This window comes from Aulostomus chinensis, chromosome 9 (genome assembly GCF_037954235.1).
Source record: "Aulostomus chinensis isolate RoL2024-O1b breed Wild chromosome 9, RoL_Achi_v1.0, whole genome shotgun sequence".
Lineage (NCBI taxonomy): Eukaryota > Metazoa > Chordata > Actinopteri > Syngnathiformes > Aulostomidae > Aulostomus > Aulostomus chinensis.
Genome location: NC_141328.1, coordinates 26868581 through 26887466, shown reverse-complemented (window position 1 = coordinate 26887466; position 18886 = coordinate 26868581). Strand labels below are relative to the sequence as shown.

The following is an 18886-nucleotide window of genomic DNA, read 5'->3' as shown; positions in this document are numbered from 1 at the left end:
CAGAGTGCCGTTCCCACTGGCCTGATATTTATGGTACTGCATTTGCCAAGACGTATGTATAAGAACGAACACAGTCATTCCAACAGACCGGGCTGGATGTAACGCACAGAAATCTGGTAATGGCACCGCATAATCCCCCTGAACCACACATGAAACCTGACATTCACTAACATAAAAATCAATAATGATAAGGTCAACTGCATTTGTATGAGCCAGAATAGCTTTAAAAAACATTTTATTTTACCCTGAGGGTTTTGAAGCAAAATCAATTACTAAAGCACTGAGTTGAACGCAGGTGAAAGACAAATTAAAGAGTTGAGGTAAGCTGTTTTTACAGAGCAGTCCCCATTCAGCAGCCCACCATGTGGCAGACCCAGAGAGGCGGCTTGACGGGCTGTCAGTCAGAGCAACAGTGTGCCAGTGGGAAGTGAAGGCAACAATGGCCCTGTCTGGTTAATGGGTGAGAGAACTGGGAGACAATCATTCATTTCTATGCCGTACCACCACACTGTCTGTTCTCCGTCCTATTCTTCATGTAGTCTGAGCCACTTTCTATCAACACTCGCTCACTCAGACTCCAATCAGTTACCCCACCCCCGCCCGCCTGTTAGCATTCATCTCAAACACACATACACACGCACACACACACACACACACATTCCAATGCATGAGTATGAAAGTGACAGAGTGTGTGTGAGAGAGAGAGAGAGAGAGAGAGAGAGAGAGAGAGAGATCTAAAGAGGGTAGAAAATCTTTTTGAAAGCAATGAATGTTTACCAGCCGGATCAATGGCTGCCTGTTAAATCACTGGGTGAGATACACCAGCGCCGTGGTGAAGCTCCGACTGATCAGCACAAAAACACCAAACATTCTATGCTTCTGGGTCATTGCAGATGATTAGAATGCTGTTTATAGGTATAAGAAAATGACTCTAGACCCCTTTTGAATTTTACACAGTCAAGGTATGTAACACCTGCACACCTGAAGAGGTGACAATAGGTTTTAAAACGTGTATAAATCTCAATGCAGCGCACAACAGGAAGCGCACAAGTCATATTTAGGCACAGCTCCTCTCAGTAATGCAAAACTCTGAACCGTCCTATGTAAAGATAAGATAAACCTTTATTCGTCCGCTTGAGCACTTGAAATTGTCTTCATCGCCATTGCTATAACAGCCAAGGAAACTTTTACACTGTTGTTCAACTGCTTTTTTTAAGTGACAAGAAATAAATGGCCCATGAGCACACAGCACAAATGTTGTCGCACCATCAGGAAGTTACTCAAATACATTTTGAGTTGAACATCTTTTCAACCACAAGATAATCCTTCTGAGATGCGCTTCTTTCTTTCTTTCTTTCTTTCTTTCTTTCTGTCTTTTACTTTGAAAGGGTACTTTTTGCATGTTTCTGGTCAGTCCAGATCGTCTGACCTCGTACGTCAACGTGAGGTGGTCTGCAACAGCTCTTCCTGCTAGACAGCATCAAGACCATCAGATCCTCTCTGTCAAGACCTCTGCTCTCTGGGACAGGGAGGTTCTGAGGAGAGATCCTGTCCCCTTTTTAAACATCCGTAAAAAATCAAACCTCTAGAAAAATCATTTTACAAGTTTGTGGTCTGAATAATCCATCAACTTTAAGTAATTCTCAACAATGTTTATTTTCATAAATGATGTATTTCATCTTAACTTCTCTACATGCTCTTTCCAGGTTGTATATAAAGTCTTTTTACTCGGTAACTTATTATTCTGTCTTGTAAAGCACTTCGTAAAATGATCTATGAATAAAGTTTCTCATAAAGTTCATTGTGCAGTAACTGCATACAAGAGTTGGAATATTTTCTTGAGTGATTAGTCTTCAATTATTCATGTTTTAAGTTCTTTCTGTTGCAATGATTTTCCTTGAGTGTGACTGCCCACTAGCCTTTTCACCTCAGCCCTCGGTACCGAAAACAAATCTGCTCTCTGGAGAGCTGAGAATTTTCTTTTTCGAGCTCAACTATTTACTGTTCGTTCATCTTTGTTCCTCACTGTCATGAATATGGAGAAGACCTATCCGTCTGTCTAATCTGAGAGGGAAAAAGAAATCGAGAGAGAGGCAACATTAGAGTCATACGTGTTCCTCAACCCACTCATGTTAAGAGGCATGTCGGCTGTCACAGCTGAGAGGTCTGTCATAAGAGGAGAAGATCCTCCCACAAAGAGTATTTATTCTTCCTAACTAGCCACCATAACTTGGTGGGTCTGACCTTCAGTCCGGTGGTGGAGAAAATCATGACATATGGCCGAGTCGGCCCGTCCACAGGATGACCCTGGATTGAGCCAGCAGACCCCTGGGTAAAATCAAATGAATGCATGTAAACATTTAGCCCCCTGCGCACTGTGCCGTGATCCCCTGCATGGGCTTAGGTGACCCCAGTCAACATCAATCAGATATAACACAATGGGAAGAGGCACAGGGGGGGGGAAGCAGGGTCAACGGCACGTTTAATAAGCAGACCCGGGCGGCGTTGAGGAAGCAGATCGGTTCTGTTCTCCCAGACCGTGGGTAAGCTGGGCACTCCTGCCCCCACAACCACGAGCGGCAATTATGAGGAACCCTCAACGCATGAGCTTTAGAGATGAGTGGATAATCTACTTGGGAGGATTTCAGATTAATCTGCCATTTCTGCTTTCCAAATCAAATCACAATGGGACACATATAGGGCTTATGCACTGATATAATGATTTCAAAGCAGGGGCGATTCACAGAATGGCCAGTCGCGTATTTGTAAGGATTTTGCAGGAATATGATACAACGAGATGAAATCCGTATTTGGTTGAGTTTATGGCTCAAATGGCCACCACCTCCTGGAAGGGTCTGGTACAGTTTGTACAATCCATAACCTCTTTCTTACAGCTTAGCTACGCTCTATCTCCCAGGAACATGCATCAACTAAACAGACAGAGTGGCTGTTTTGACAGCTGCAGGGACAGCATTACCCTATTTCTCTGCCTTCTCAGATAAGAACTATCAGCAGAGTGGGAAACGCAGGAAATGGTCACGCCTTCCCTGCTGTAACATGCTGCAGTTATGTTGTCATCCTGAGGTTTCAATCTATCATCACGGCCGAGTTACAAACCCACAGACATTTAGCAAACACAAACTCCCATGATCCTGTCTAGCTGTCAGCAGGAGAAGCAGTCTGTTAACGCACTGTATCCACATAAGCATAAACACATGCATATGCCCACACGTGAAAAGGCACACACGCAGCACGCTCCCTTGATGTGTGCGCGGCTGTCAGCTGAAATCTCGCGTTCTGACAGCCCTGACCCCTCATTTCATTACCTCTCCTCCTCTCTGACAGACACTTACAATCCCATTACCTTCTCCAGATCAGCCCATGCAGCTCAAGTTAGAGCTCCCTGGCGCAGACACAAACAGATTGATCCAACTACTGAACCAGCAAACAGCAGAGGCAGACACAAGATGTCCCACATTCACAGCCACACAATCAATAGGGAGGGAAGTGTCTTTAAGTTAAACCCAGACTCACCAGATCAGGCACATCCTGTCCCCACAGATCTGGAGGATTCTCCTCATGACTGGTGGCCTCGCACGGACCACAAACAATCATACAGTATTTTTGTTGTGTCGGCACAAGGATGAAATTAGTTTGATCAAAAACTATTCTTACTCTAGCTATGACAGTTCAAGCCACAAATTAATAAGTTAAAATTTGCTTTGAACCTTGTAAAAAAATGTCTATGCTGCTCACTTACTTAGGGATGGGCACTGATCATATTTCATAAATATCTGTTCACTTCATTGTCAATGCCCTTATGCATGTCTGCCAAAAATATCTGAACAAAGAAATTACTTTCCATTTCCCTATCAGGGTGTAGACACATGACATCATCGTCCTGCAAGAAGCAACGGTCAGAAACACAATAACAAAAGCAACTGAGAGGTTGAAGGCCCACCATGTCAGTTCTCAGAGTTCTGGATACCAGTTCCAGTTCTCGATTCCCACCCTTCCTTCTCTGTCTCTCTTTCCATCCCAGCTACGAGACAATGAATCTCCTGACTACAGTTGTCTACATGCATCCTCCCAAACTTGTGGGAAATCAACTTCCTCAGCCGCTCCAGAGCCCCATTCATGCAAGCCAAATGTCACAACACCTTCTGCACCTGATGAAGAAAAGTTGCAAGAAATGTTGCAGGGATTCATTTTGTCGCTACAAGACAGAGAAATATCTTTATCTGGGGTCGGAGACGCTCCATGCCTCCCCTCTTCTCCATTTCCATTTGCAGGGAAATGGAACATAAATTACAGGAAATAAAGGAAAGTGGGAATCAAAATTTTACACTAAATCACACTAACGGCTGCTGTGCTCTTGCAGGCTTTTTCTCCAGCTACCCTGCCCCCACTACCGCCTCTGCCTTCTCTACGGACCATAGCCGAGTGTCCGTGCCTTGAGTGTGCTCGCTGGACCACAGGGCCCTGCGAAGAATAGAGCCTATTCAACACCCTGCCTCCAGATGCTCACTAAGAACAGTCCTCCAGGCTACAGCGGGGAGTAGGAGAGGGGAGAGAGCAGGAAAGGGAGATAGCAATCGGATAGCATATCATTAACAGCCAAAATAAATTGAAGGAAAAACCCAGGTTGAACCACTGCCCTCGGTCGTGATGTTTATAGGTGATAGCATTATTGTTTTGTCTCCTGTGGTATTTCAAAGACCCGCTATGCTTCACCAGAGACGGTATTTGCTATTGCAGTTAAGTTTTCTAATGTGTCCACTGTGGTTCACTGACATTGCCTTCAAATCACAAGGGACGCACGAAGAGAGAGGTTTTATTAGTGTAAACTAGTCTTACACCTTCAAGTTAGGACATTCCACTGTTAATTAATGTCTAACTTTTGCAATTTAAAAGATAAACAGAGAGTTAAATTAGAAGATGGCTCTATGGGTTCCTCTGTCTGTTGGCTCATATGAAACAAATTCAGTGGTTGCTTTTGCCAGGAAAATCAACAAATGCACAGGGAGAAGTATAAACTAACACTTAACGCTGATTTGATCTTTTCTTTTACATGGATTCTATAGTGTGTTTGAGAACTTGTGGATCAATGCAATATTAATGTGTCAATCAGTACCGAGTTATCAAGCGATGGAGAAAACAGCATTGCAGCTTTTATCAGTGTGACCCTCGGCTATATGATCCCCGCACTGAACTCCTCTTCGCCTTTCTCTTATATAGAATATAGACTCAAACATTTCTACCCCTCCTCCCCAGGGATGATGGCAGAGGAGAAGCGTGAGTTGGGAGGAGGGAGGAAAGTGTGTGGATGCAGCCCAGTCCCTATGAATACAACTACTGCACCTTCCCTACATGCTATCAGACCATCTGCAACACCAAACTGATCAAATATTTGTTCTTTCAATGGCTTTATCTCATGATGTCAGGCAAGTCGAAATGTCAATCACATTCTGTAGTGGGCAGGTCTCAGAGCATCAGATGCTAAATGAGAAAAGGACCCGATATGCACACTAGAACAAAATAAAAATGGTCAAAAATATCATTATTTATATTATTTTTTAAATTCATTTTATAATGTAACTTAATTCAGCAGCAATTATGTTGCCATTGATCATACTGTGATTTTGTTCAGAAAAAAAATGTAGTCAAGTTGCCATTGTACCGTGCTAATTAGATTTTGCGGACTAAAAACTAAATCTGCAGTCCAGGAAAGGTTTAGAAACTCCAGGTGGTTGCTACAGTGACAGACTGCGGTATGAGGGCAGAGGAGAACCGGCTGAGGGGTACTTGACAAGCCTGACACCTAGCGGTCACAGCCCGGAACTACGCTCTATCCAGAAAACACACACTAATTGAGGGACTCAAAGAAATGTTTGTTTTTTCCTCTTTTATCAAACTGTGGTTTACTGATTAATATGTGGTTTTCTCCTTCTTCCTAACGTACTTAAAATAACATGTATGCTTCTTAAAACACATAATATCCATCAAGTTGCTTAAAGTGCAAAGTGTGGTCTGTGTGCTGCGAGCGCCCCCCTGTGGCCAAATCATGTAGGCTCGTTTCAACCGGCCCGCTGAACGGTAATACCACAATGACGCCACTAGGTGTAGCACTTTAGCAGTACAGTGGAATAGCCTGGAACAACAGTTCAAGTGAGGGGCCACGCTACAAACGGTGAAAAGGGAACAAGAAACACACCTGCTGGGAATATGGTCACGAATCTAAACTTGTTTTTGTTTTTCCAAGTGTGTATTTTGTGTGTGTGTGTGGTGAACTCTGAGTTTTACAATGAAAAGATTTATTGACTTATGATTATTAAATTATGGTACAAACGTATGAAAATAAGTAAATGGGCTTTAATATGTTTAATAAAGTCTTCAGTGTCCGTGTTCTCATACATGGTGATGAAAAAAATATGTAAAAATCAGTGGTGAATATACAGCAGGACTCTCCTTTAGCAGCAGTACACACTCAGTACACTGGACAGCAGTGGGTTCTACGCCCACCGCGGGTCCAGGGAAAGCAGGGCCGCACGGTTGCTATGCGACCGAGACACTCACCAGAAAGTTTTAGAATCACACGAATCAAAGTGTATCTTACCGTCAACTTGAGGAAAGCGCTAGTTCCGGTGATTCTGAAGCCGGTGTGTGTGTTCATCTCGGGACAAACACTGGAGTTGGGGCCGGACCGGGAGCCACTGTGCATACTGTACCACGTTTGAGAATAATTGGACGAGAAGAAGGTTAATGACACTGGTTTCATACTGTAAACTTGTGACGTACAACCTTATATACTGTTGTTGAATTTCTGCGGACAGCAGCTGTCATAATTTCCCTGCTGGCCCCTGGCGCTGTCATGGCTGTGAGGGTCAGCGGCGAGCTAACTAGCACTGCTGCTACACGGAAGTGAGCATCCGGTGAGCTAACGCTAACTCAGCTGCCTCACAGACCTCAGTGGCACTACAAAATGTCTTCGCTAGCTTCTAACGCGCATCAAACTGTCATCTACTTGTGGATTCTGCCTCCACCGCGGTGCCGGTAGTAGTTTTGGGCGGTGGTGTCGTGGCTATCATGACCAGTAATCCCCATAGGTTCCAGTGGTAGCACGATTTAACTGGTTGTAGCATAAGCTAACGAGCGCTGGTTAGCATGTAGCCATCCGCATTAGCTGCCATTTCAGAACTCGTTTCATCGTTTTCCAAAAAAAAAAAAAAACAAATACAAAAAAAATTATATTAGCTTTGATATGAATATGGGTGTTAATTAAGCAATGACACCAGTAGTGCTGTTCTGAACATTATCTTTGTGTTATTCTTAAATCAGTTTAGGCACTTGGCTTGCAGTGTCCTATCCACAGCCCAACATGTCCTTGCTGATAGGTTTTTACAGCTCAGCTTCAGCTGTTTTATTGTTTTTGATCAACATTTCTATAAATCGCTTTAATTCAAGATATCCTGGACATTGCCTCCGACTGCAGGCCCATCGAGGTTTGCAGTAGGGAAGTACCCAGGCCTCTCTCTGTCTCGTCCCCTCTTCAGATAATTAGTTGTAATTTGACTCAAGTGTTAATGTATATCTGGAAAAATATCCATCTTTTCAGATTGGTTTTCTTATGATGTCAGCGTGGGTTAATGTACTGGGGTTCCAGTCACTGCTGGTACTGGTGCTGCGTCTTGTAATTGATAATAAAACCACCTTTGAAGCAGACTGATAGTACCTATTGTTGTTTAAAAACCTGCTGTTGTACTCTGTATCAGCACTCATGGAATGCCCCTCGTCCTATCAAATTACTGAAACAATAATTGTATAAAATGCGTTAATGTCATAAGTATGAACTCAGACTGCAGGTGAGAGGAAATGTCGGAGCTTGTCTCGCTGTCACCCCGTAAAACACATCAGCGTGCTGGTAGACAAACAGGACAGCGCCATCTTGGCCTTCCCATTAGCTCTCTGTTGTTTTTAAAACTGTCATTAAGTTGTGATTTGTTGTAAATTTCTGAATTGGAACTGTTTGTATTTTTGGGAAAATGCTGGAAGTTTGCGCTCAGTGATATTTTAATTTTTGTTTTTTTAATTTGTTAAAGCAGTCCTTTCCCTGAAAACATTTTTGAGAAACACTAATTTAGAAAGTAAGTTATGTTTTTAATTACCGAGGAATGGCTGAGGTGATGAGCAGGGTTGGAGGGTTGCAGCATGAAGGGTGGAATGCAATTTAAGGCATGGACCTGGTGTCATGGTCTCAGCTTCAGAACCGTTGCGCCTCTCATACGACAGCATAGAGCCCATCCTCCTGTCCTGTCACCGTCTCCACCTCACCCAAGAAACAGGCTCCTGAAGATCTCTGACACATCCTCTGAAATAATTGGCCTCGCACGTCACCACCCCCCGGTGACAGTGGCACCACATACAGACAACTGTTCATAGGGTCACAAATGCAGACACCCACTCCACAGACACACAAAACACACCAGGAGGAGTTTTTCCCCAGTAGCCACGGGGCTATAGACCTGCTTGAGACGTCACTTATTTGGTTGCTCAGCTTTCCTTCAACCAGAATCATTGGTCCAACAATAGGAGAGTTAATTTCATAAGGAAAAAAGTGCTTGATAGACAGATGTCTAGGATTAATCCATTATGTCAGGCGGGGGGAACTAAACTACTCTTATTAGTGCAGTAATAAGGTGTCGAACTACCAGTTCAACAGTCTCTGCTGTAGCGACCCATGGACAATAACGCCGGGGACAAAGGACGCTGAGGGAGAGACGGAGAGATGCCTGCGAACCACCCAGAGCTGTGTACACCCCTCTGTGGAATTTGGATCATGAAAATGTTCTGATCAATGATGCCTAAATTAAACTAAATGTTAATATTTCAATCAAATCTTTTGCTTAGTTTGGTTTATTTTAGTAGCGGGGATGAACGATTTTGAATCCTCTTCAAACCATCCGTCGACAGGCTGTGGGGGCGTCGCTTGGATTTTGAATAAAATGGCCGACGTCGTGTCATTATTCGTAACTGTTGGTTAGGTGAGAGATTCTACAGAACTGACAAAATATAGAAAAAAAAAAGTTTGTTTATAGCACAATGAGATGTGATTTAATGTGATGAACTTAAATAATCACTTAATTGCATTCACGCTGAGAGTATTTCAGGCCAAGTCTCTCCATAACGCACTTGAGTTGCTTGGCCTGTCGTCGTTTCATTAATCTGTTACGTCTGTATGACCCCTACAAAACAGAGAATGATAGAAGAGTAAATAAGATAAAAAAGATATACTCTGAAGAACAGCGCTGCATATTAAGTGAACTACAAATCCAAGCTGGCAGATTTGGAAATGATTGCCTCTGAAATTAGGAAAAATGCGGTATTTGTGGGTGGTTTTAAAGGTTTGGACGATGCAGTACAGGAGTGACGTAAGTGGCATCTTAAAAAGAGCAACATTTCTTCACACCTGCTACTGTCAGTGAGCTCTGACCTTTGACCCCTGAGGAGAAAATACGTCATTCTGGTTCAGATCATCTTTGACCTCGCCCACCATAATGAGGAGGAGGGTTGTCAGCTGTGGGGAGATGACCTGAATGTCACGCCGGGACACCTGCTATCTTTATAAAGAGATGATCGGTACCTTCAGTGTGGTCCAGGATACCTTCCAGGTGTTGATCGCGGTCCGGAGGAGCTGCTCCACGGCTTCGCCAACATCACTCTGCATGTTCTCCAGAGGGGCAAATTCCGGACATTGCTGGACACTTGCTAAAGTTCTCCGAGGTGAGCTTGTTCATTCACACCTGAACCTCTCTGAGGAGACGTGTTCTCACGCAGAAAGGATAAGAACGGTGTTGTGGTTACAGGTGATCTGAGGATGAGTCTGTTCGTGTGGTGTGTGCTGGTCCTGCTGCTCTGTCCCAGCTCCAAGGAGATGGTCGTGGATAAAACTGGTCGAACGGGGAGGTGCGTCAACTCCGTCTCTTACCATGCTTGCGTGTTGAGATGTTAAAGAAGCGCTGTCTTTCTCTGTGAAAGAAGAACCCAAGAGCACTGTTCTGTCCGTGTATGTGGGGATGAAATATTTATAACTGAACTCTCACTATGATTTCTGTCAGGCGTCCACATCTGATGGATCAGGGACAAAACATCAACCGAGACCTCAAGAGGCATTCGGACGGGACATTCACCAGCGACTTCACCCGCTATCTAGACAGAATTAAGGCGAAAGATTTTGTGGAGTGGCTGGCCAGCAGGAAACAAGAAGGGTGAGCTGGAGAGCAACGTTCGCCTTAATTACTCACCGGCACCCTGGCAGGCCTGTCAGAGGGAGATCCAGAAGTTACAGCCCACGTTTTTACTGAAAAATTAAAAATACTTAACACTTTTTCTTTTTCTTCCCACACCAGCGCCGTTGAAAATGTTTTAACACTGGTATTGAAAACAAACATTGAATGTCAATGGTTTCATCCTCACTTCAACCACAGATGTCATGAGGACCTGCTCCACGTTCCAGCAGAGGCGTGAGATGGACGACGTGAACTCTTCACCGTCGATAAGCAGTGAAAGAGGACATTAAGCCTCATCAAAACACCGGGTCGGCTCGTTTATTAGGAGGTATTCTCAGATAACAGGCACATTTTCCAAACTGTCAAATATTTAGTCTCATTTTATATTTTGAACATTAAAGTAACTTAAGTATACATAATAACTAAAAGTTCTTCTCAGATTACTGGTTTTATTTTCTTTTATGCAAAAGACCAAATTTGCAGGTGCGTTCAGTTCCTACCACAGCATGATTTTATGATTTTTTTTTTTTTTTTTTGAATCTTGATTTTCTCCATTGTGTAAATAAACTGAGATGCAACGTGCAAAGGGATTGTAAACGACCAGTTCTGTTAGCCTTCAATGTGATGGACGCAGAGGCATTTTCAAATGACATAAGATTTTAGAATAAAATCTTCTCAGGGCTGCAAAATTCTTGGATTGATATTTTTAGCTTGATGACCACTGGCATGGGTTTCTAACCATGAGTCACTTCACGCATACTGGGGGACGACCACAAGTTGGCGCTGTTGTTAAGCAAATCTTCCAATCAACCCCGGCTGGGAAATATTTGAAATGAAACGTGGGTGTGAAGGCATCTGTTTTGTGTGCAGTGGAGACTGTACATAACTTGCACTTTGTTGACATAAATTTACATTGTTACACAATGGGGTTACGCAATGAGGCGAGAAGAGTACACACCGGATTATGATGTTAACGTTTGGTTGAAAAATAGGAAGTGCTCGTGGATTTTGTTGGTGGAGACCAACTGGAGGCTATAATTGGAGATGGTGTAGGTTTGTATGTATATGTGTGGGTTGAGGATGCATGGGGGGGGGGGGGGTGCCCCTGCAGGAGAGTGTGTGTGTGTGTGTGTGTGTGTGTGTGTGTGTGTGTGTGTGTGTGTGTGTGTGTGTGTGTGTGTTGGGGGGGGGGGTCTTGGCTTCTGGCCACAGACGTTATGGAGGTCTCCCTCCTGTCTTACTCTCTGGAGAGAAAGAGAGACGGGGGGGGGGGGAGTCATGAGAGGAGAAAGAGGGAACACCAGCTGAGCACAAACACAACCCTCTGATCTCAGTCAAGGGTTGAAACGGGATCAGATCGTAGGAACACCCCCTTTTTTTACTGCTGGCTATGAGCACGCACTGCCTGTCTGCTGCAAAATGGGACAGAAGTAGGAAACGAGAGCAACTACAGCTGAAATCAGCGCAACAAGCCTTTGGTAATGATACCTATAATTTATTACTGACTAAATGGTTCATGATGCTCTGCATCCAGAACTTCCCCTCATCGCAAGCAGCTCGCTGTGTAATCGTGATACTTGTGCACATTCAGGTCAGAGACAGCACATGCGATGAGGGGAGCGGTGGGGAGAGGGGACTGTAGGTGTGGCTCTGTGAATTAGGTCGAGCCCCCCCCACACACACACACAATAAATGCATTTTTACGGCTGACTTCAGCTCCAAGCCAACTAGCGCAACTCTCTGCCAATTCAGCCCCACCTTAGGCGCGTCAGAGCCCGGGTAGCGGATGTTCCAGCTTCCCAGGGTGCCAGCAGCAGCAAGACCACGGACAGCTCCCTGACGCAACATCGCGACGCTCGATGTTGGTAAAGAGCCTCATCAGAGTGATTAGTCCTTAATTTAATGTGTTTTGTTTTGTTTTGTTTTGAACGGGGATGTCGGTTTCCCAGGCAGCCGTGCACGGTCACAAGACTGATGAAGGCACTGGACCAAACTGGGAGTGTGCTGCTGACTCAGCCTCGGCTGCTGCATTAATTTATCTGCACTGCAGTGCTCCACCACCTCCCTTTCCTCACTCCCCCTCCCCTCCTGGCTCCCTCCCTCCCTCCTTCCCTCTCTCTCTCTCTCTCTCTCCTCACCTCTCAGCACACAGGCATGGATTCCGCGGGGAAGGGAGAGTCAGTGATCAATAATAATTAGGAGCATGATACATAACACAAATGGATTTGAGAAGGTCTGACAAAAAATGATAGTCCTGGGAGACATGGGGGGGGGGGGCTGGTAGTCAAAAAAATGTGACTTGGAGCTGGTTAAAACTGTGACAAAAATGGAAGGGAGCTCCTTTGTGGAGAATTTGCTCTATCTAGTGCTGGAGGACTGCATCATTTACATACAATCCCTCCTTCTTAGCCTCCTCCGCCTTTCCGGAGACAAGTGTGAGAGACACAAACAGACCAAAACGTCCCGTCGTGGCTATTTCAACCACATGAGGTTGTACAGTTGCCGGGGCTGACTGTAATCTCATACCTCCGGGCTATTAACTTTATGGTGGACCGCAAACAAGAGCATTACAGTGCAGATGGACTGCATAATAATGGGGCTGTAGTCCATCTTCTGCCTGTGAGGGGGATGTTAACACAGGGCTCTTAACAAATTCAATAAAGCCATTACATTTGAAAGGCTGCCTTTCACGGTACCACGTTACCGCACCACCACTCAGCTCCATTTTGCAGGATGTTTTGTTGTCCACTTGCATTCATACATGGCACCACACATGTAAAATAATCCCTGCAAAATACCCACTTAAATCTGAAAGGAGCCTGAATGGAGGAAGAAGTTTTGTCTCTGTATTGAAGGTAATCGCGGTGATTCGTGAAGAAACACACACACACCCGTAACTGGAAGGCTGCTTTATTGGTAATAAAAAGGTTCGTGCTCAAATGAAGACAATCTTTCATATATTCTTACCAAGAGTCCAAGTGGTTGTGCAACACACCATCATATTGTACTGTATATCCTCTTTTATCACGGTGTCAAATGATAACAACAGTTTGAAAAGCACTTTTTAATTTTTCAGCAAAAGGGAGGGAAAAAAAAGCCCATAATAAACCATGCTAAAAAAGAATGGGTCCTATGATTAAATATCGATACAAAAATAAATTTCAGATGGAAACAGAAATATAGAAGAAATCAAACGGGAACAGAGAAGGCAAGCTGCTTTTTCACAAGCCAAGTGGGTGACACACATAGCACTAAGAACAGGACGTTTTTGAGTTAGCTGTTTTTCTGTTAACATCACACACACACACACTGTTGAATATTAAGATGACGTGGGGTGTCTGGATGATCCTCCGGCAGTATTTCTGACTTCACATCCCTGATTAATGTTGTGCTCACCCCTAAAACCCCCAACCCTCCACAGTTTGGAAACACATTTTTGTCGTTTGTTTGTTTTTTTTTTTTGTTTTTTGTTTTCAGTGTGGCATCGACATCCAAATTTGCAGAAAAAGCAGAAAAAAGGCACATGCCATTGAGTGGAACACTAGAAACAAACCATTCAACAAAAGAAAATGTGAGGATGAGAAGCAAGTACGTTTGTAATGGCACTGGTGTGTGTGTGTGTGTGTGTGTGTGTGTGCGTGCGTGTGTGTGTGTGTGTGGGAAGTAAAAGCCCTGGGGAGGGGTGGGGTGGGGGGTGGGGTATCCATCTCAGGGTGTACGAGGCAGTCAGTCACACCAGCTGACGTCCTCCAGGAAGATACCACTGGTAAAGATGGTGGGCAGTGAGGAGAGTCACTTGTGTGCGTTTGTGTCCGTGACTGTGGGTGTGTCCTGTATACTCAGTGACGGTGACAGAGATATGACAGTAAGTGAGAAATGTGCTGGTAACATTATCCTTTTTCGTCATGATCAGGCTACAATCCATGGCAAGCAGCTCCAGTAACATCGCACACGAGCTATTCCCCGACATAGAAGGGTGCTGGAAACAACCAGTTTTAGACATCCACTGAACGTGTTGCACATAAATCAAATGTGACAAACAGTGTTCTTCAGTTTTATGTATATACATATAGACATATATGTATACATGTATATATTTTTTTGTATTATATAATATCTATATTTCATTCAATTTCCGTCAACAAAGTGAAAAGTGTCTCAAAAAATCCAAAAGGTAACAAATGTGACAAAGGGCATAGCTGGAAGCCATTCTATATTATTGGTATTGTTCTTTTTTTTTTTTTGATTATTAGTAGTAACATTTTTAAAATTCCGTATTTACAAAAAAACACAATAAAGCATGCCGATAAAATAAAATCATATAATACAATATTTATAGTTTCTTTCAAAAAGGTCGTTCTTTTTCAGCGATTGTGCCATTTACATCATAGCCTGCACTGTACATATATGTTTTTGTGTTTTCATTTTTTGTCTTTTTTGTTTGTTTGTTTTTGTTTTGTTTTTTTGTTTTTCTTTCAAGTGTGAATGAATCATTCTAAAACATTACATCCAAGATGAACATAGGTAAATTGGATGGCGTTGCTCACTCCCCCGGTGGTTCTCATTGGGAATGTATTTGGTTTAAGTGTGCAGCAGCCAAACTTGATTCAGAGACTTCTTCTTGTAAACAGACCTCAGGTATTGTTACAGACAGGGGGTTCTGGTACAGGCAGTGTTAAACACACCAAATGGCAGTAATGGTGTGACCATGGATGCCAGATAAATGTCCAGTCATCCACTTATAAATAGGACCATCACTCTGATGTAGAAAAGGAATGGCAGGAACACCTAAGGAGGCAGCTGTGTCTTGCCTACCACTTGACAAAGCCTCAAATCTTCATGAAAAACACCCACAAAGCTTATTATACAATATAGCTGCATCAATGTGAGGCCTGCTGATGTTTCATCTTGACAAGTGTTTGCATCTCTACCTCCATCTAATTATTTTTGAAGCGGTTGACAGTGTTTGGAAGCCTGCAAGTTACGTGAAAAGATGGTGCGAGCCCGGGTCCAACACCACACAGTGTTTTTAGAGGTCCCACAAAAGCACAATGATACACTGACAAACATGGGACTTTCAACACTCGGACCAAAGCACTATCCCTTCCTTTTGCTCTTCAGGTTCTCTTGGCAGTCAGTCAAAAACCCTGGAGGGAGGGGCTCTACCTAAGTATTGGTCCACATTTATACTTATCATCACCTGTTATTTATCACCCATCCACCTCCCTGAAATATCAGACAAGAAACACTCGATTCTACGGTCAAGCCCCTCGTGACACCCTCCATATACACGCTAGGCACGACAAGGCATGTCCTCATGAGAATTCTCTGCTGTGTCGGATGGCCAGCGTCGATCTTCAACGGTCAAAACCTTTTCTGAGAATGATTGCATCACAAGGACGTCAGAGATTTTCTAAAGCTGGCAACTCCAAATTGTCTGGAAAAAAAGAGCATGACCTCTCGACTCGTTCACTGGGAAGTTCTGACGCACGTCTGACTGAGTATAAAAAGAGGAAACTCTAATGTGTGTACCTTCTTCCACTAGCCCAAAACCAAACCAAAGATAAATAAAGAACATGTTCTGTCTCTTCTACAGGAGCTCCAACAACAGAGGTTACACCGACACTTGATCCTGACTGGTGCCACGTTTGGACTCCTTGGCGTGAATCGTCACCTGCTCTATGGGACCACAGGTTAAGTTCTGGGAGAGACTGTGGGACGGATGCGAGTAAACAAATAGATGTAAGCCCCAGATCTGGTTCAGGACTATAGGCCTTCCAAATCTGTGCGTCCTCAACGTGAGGATATTCTACCATAATGCTCATACACTCAGTCTAAACCATCGACATTCAGAGCAGCAAAAAAACCCTCTCTCGTTTGTGTATTTGAATGATCCCACTGAGCGCTTACATCCTTCATTCACTGCAAATTTCATGATGAAGGGTTAGATTGAAAGTCAAAAATCAAAACTAGTGAAGGGTGGGATTATATGATTATCGTTTCCCCAATATTCTATATGTCACTATCCAAAATCCTTGTTTTCCAGTTAATAGTAATTTCACCAGTGGACAGCCTCAAACTTGTAGCCACGCCACTGCAGTGTTCTGAGAATTAGTGTCTGTTGGACTATGATTACTCATGCATGATTCCTGATCAAAACATGCCTTCATGCAAGTCATTTCTATGCACTGAACAAGCACAATAATTAGTATTTATCTGGAACTCGGTCTGAGCAAGTCTCCTTCAGCCCAAGTCAAAACGATGGCTAATGACCCCCTACCCGGTCAGTGTGAAAGCCCGTGTAGAAAATGTCCTTTTTGATGTCAGTATAACAAAGAGGAGATGAGAAGACTAGTGACATGGGCTAAATGTTGTCTTTTTTGCTGCTCAAATAATGTAAAGATGCAAGTCTACTCAGCACAAACAAACAAAATCTACACTTCTGGGTTCCCCCTCCCTCGTTAGAGTTCCCTTCCTAGCAAAACTTGCTGGGTTGATTATTTTCTTCTCGATAAAGATGGTAAACGCAGTGTTAACAGAGCCTCCTTTTTAGACTGGTAGAACAGTTCTAGTGGGAGCTGTGTGAGATCTCGTCCCGTAGCGTGAGAGCTTTGCCGCGGGGGCTTCACACTTGGTAGTGGCAGGGATTTTGCAATTGTCCAATAATAAAGCAGAGACTTTTTTGTGCCTTGGCAGTTGGTCCCCAAAGAAATGTGTGTCATTGGCCAGCACACGGTGTGTCACAACTCAGTGTATTTGTTCTTCATTTCTATGGTCACTATGCAGCAAAGTTCCACAGTAAACTGATTGTGTTTGGTTCAGCTGTCTGTTGATGACAGTCTGTAAACATTTTTTTATGTTTTTGTTGTTGTTGGTGTTCGTTTTTTTTTTTTTTACTTGCAAATGATCACTTTTTCTACATTTGTTGGTTTTTGGGCTCAGAGTCTTTTCTCGCTGTGTTTCATTGAATCATAAGAGTCACTGAATCCTAACACTTGGATTCCCACTCATCTTTTTGGTTTTTGTCCTTCTCTTTCCTGGCCCACTCCTCCTTGTTGTCATCCTGCTTCTCCTTGTCAGGTTTGGTCACGCTGTCGTAAGAGGGGAGAGAGGCTGTGGAGGGTGTGCTCTCCTTCTTCTCCTGGTTGGTCCCGCCGTTCTCAAGCTTATTATTTGTAAAAGTATGACGCTTGAAGATGATGCCGCGCCGGATGAGGTGGGCGCGGTAGGCATTCTGGATAATTCTGGCAGAGACATCTTCCTGTTTGCGGCGGAGGGTGGTGGTGATGGGCTCGTATGACACCTTGGAGGGGTTGGCCGCCACAAAACGTTCCTCCATCTGCTGCCTGAGCATGTCCAGCTCACCACTGTCACCCAGGACACGCTTTGTGAAGGCAAACAAGATGTCCAAGCAGTGAATGCGATCGCCGCTCACCATGGGCATGTCCATGGCAATGAGTTCTATAGTGTTGGGCTTTGGCACACGGAGTGGGTGCTCCAATGCATCGGCAAAGTCAGACAGCTTGGCAAAGGTAATGAACTGAGAGGCAGTTGGGTCAAACTTCTCCCAGATCTCGTAGAAGGTCTCGAAGTCGTCCTCACTGAGTGGATCAGCACTTTCCTCCGTGGCCACGCTGAAGTTCTCCAGGATGATGGCAATGTACATGTTAACCACAATCAGGAAAGAAATGATGATGTACATGACAAAGAAAAAGATCCCCACTGAGGGGTTACCGCAGTCGCCCTTCACAGAGGTGCCGGGGTTCTCCAGGTTTGGGTCACAGTCTGGTGGGTAGTTGAGGATTGGCAGTAGTAAACCGTCCCAGCCAGCTGACGTGGTGATCATGAACAGGATGATCATGCTGTTGCCGAAAGTTTCGAAGTTGTACAAGTCATCAATGCCCGCACCGTGTTTGACGTAGCCAAAGTTTGACATGCCGAAGATGGAGAATATGAACATGACCAGGAAGAGCAGTAAGCCGATGTTGAAGAGGGCTGGCAGTGACATCATCAGGGCAAAGAGTAAAGTCCGGATGCCCTTAGCTCCCTTGATTAGACGGAGGATACGGCCGATACGAGCCAACCTGATCACCCTGAACAGTGTCGGAGATACAAAGTACTTCTCAATCAGGTCAGCCAGGAACATGCCTGGGGGGAAGACAGAGAGGAGAGAGGAGAGTGAGCGATCAGTTCGTTTGGTGATCTCTGGTGCGACACGCCAACCCTTCCCTCACTCACCGACAATGGAGAGGATGACCACCACTACATCAAAGATATTCCAGCCGTTGGTGAAATAGTAGTGACGAAGGGCAAAGAGCTTCAGCAGGAACTCCATGGTGAAGACTACGATGAAGATGAAGTTGACCCAGTACAAGACGAGTTCCGTTTCATCTGACTGGTCGTCTGTTTCCACCATCATGGTGACCATGTTGAGGCAGATGAGGATCATGATGGAGATGTCAAAGACCTGCTGTGTTACGAAGTCAAACACCATTCCCTGGATCTTGTTCTGTGAGGAGAGACGACACCGAGGTGGATTTCAACTCACAGCTCCAACGAAAACACCCAACAAACTTGGTTAAAAGCAGAAATATTAAAAA

At 44.2% G+C, this 18886-nt stretch overlaps 3 protein-coding genes across 10 annotated transcripts in view; 1 reads left to right on the top strand and 2 right to left on the bottom strand.

The window, feature by feature from the left end:
• The window catches only part of fignl2 (fidgetin like 2), a 46046-nt gene extending 39134 nt beyond the window's left edge, over nt 1–6912 (bottom strand). The window contains exon 1 of the mRNA XM_086214705.1: nt 6617–6912. The gene's annotated coding sequence lies outside the window, so the exon portion shown is untranslated. The remainder of the gene's footprint in view (nt 1–6616) is intronic.
• LOC147256577 (uncharacterized) lies at nt 6546–10923 on the top strand. 2 transcript variants are annotated; one of them, XM_086214706.1, is made up of 5 exons: nt 6546–6758; nt 9530–9780; nt 9864–9963; nt 10116–10265; nt 10407–10923. In XM_086214706.1, exons 2-5 carry the CDS (start codon nt 9594–9596, stop codon nt 10522–10524), a joined length of 555 nt encoding a protein of 184 aa, XP_086070832.1. In that variant the 5' UTR covers nt 6546–6758; nt 9530–9593; the 3' UTR covers nt 10525–10923. The 2 variants fall into 2 exon arrangements, with proteins under 2 accessions (XP_086070832.1, XP_086070833.1); XM_086214707.1 differs by having other exon boundaries at nt 6547–6758; nt 10485–10923.
• Nucleotides 10924–13732: 2809 nt separating this feature from the next.
• scn8aa (sodium channel, voltage gated, type VIII, alpha subunit a) overlaps nt 13733–18886 on the bottom strand; it is a 44378-nt gene continuing 39224 nt past the window's right edge. For all 7 annotated transcript variants that reach the window (XM_086214700.1, XM_086214697.1, XM_086214701.1 and 4 more), the window contains 2 exons: nt 18525–18795; nt 13733–18434 (listed from right to left, as the gene is read on the bottom strand). In XM_086214700.1, coding sequence (XP_086070826.1) covers nt 17275–18434; nt 18525–18795 — 1431 coding nt within the window. In that variant the 3' untranslated portion in view covers nt 13733–17274. The remainder of the gene's footprint in view (nt 18435–18524; nt 18796–18886) is intronic.

Coding starts and splice junctions, on each gene's coding strand:
- LOC147256577 (XM_086214706.1), top strand. CDS start 9,594: ATGTCACGCCGGGACACCTGCTATCTTTATAAAGAGATGATCGGTACC. Junction 9,964..10,115: donor AAAACTGGTCGAACGGGGAG/GTGCGTCAACTC, acceptor GATTTCTGTCAG/GCGTCCACATCTGATGGATC. Junction 10,266..10,406: donor GCCAGCAGGAAACAAGAAGG/GTGAGCTGGAGA, acceptor TTCCCACACCAG/CGCCGTTGAAAATGTTTTAA.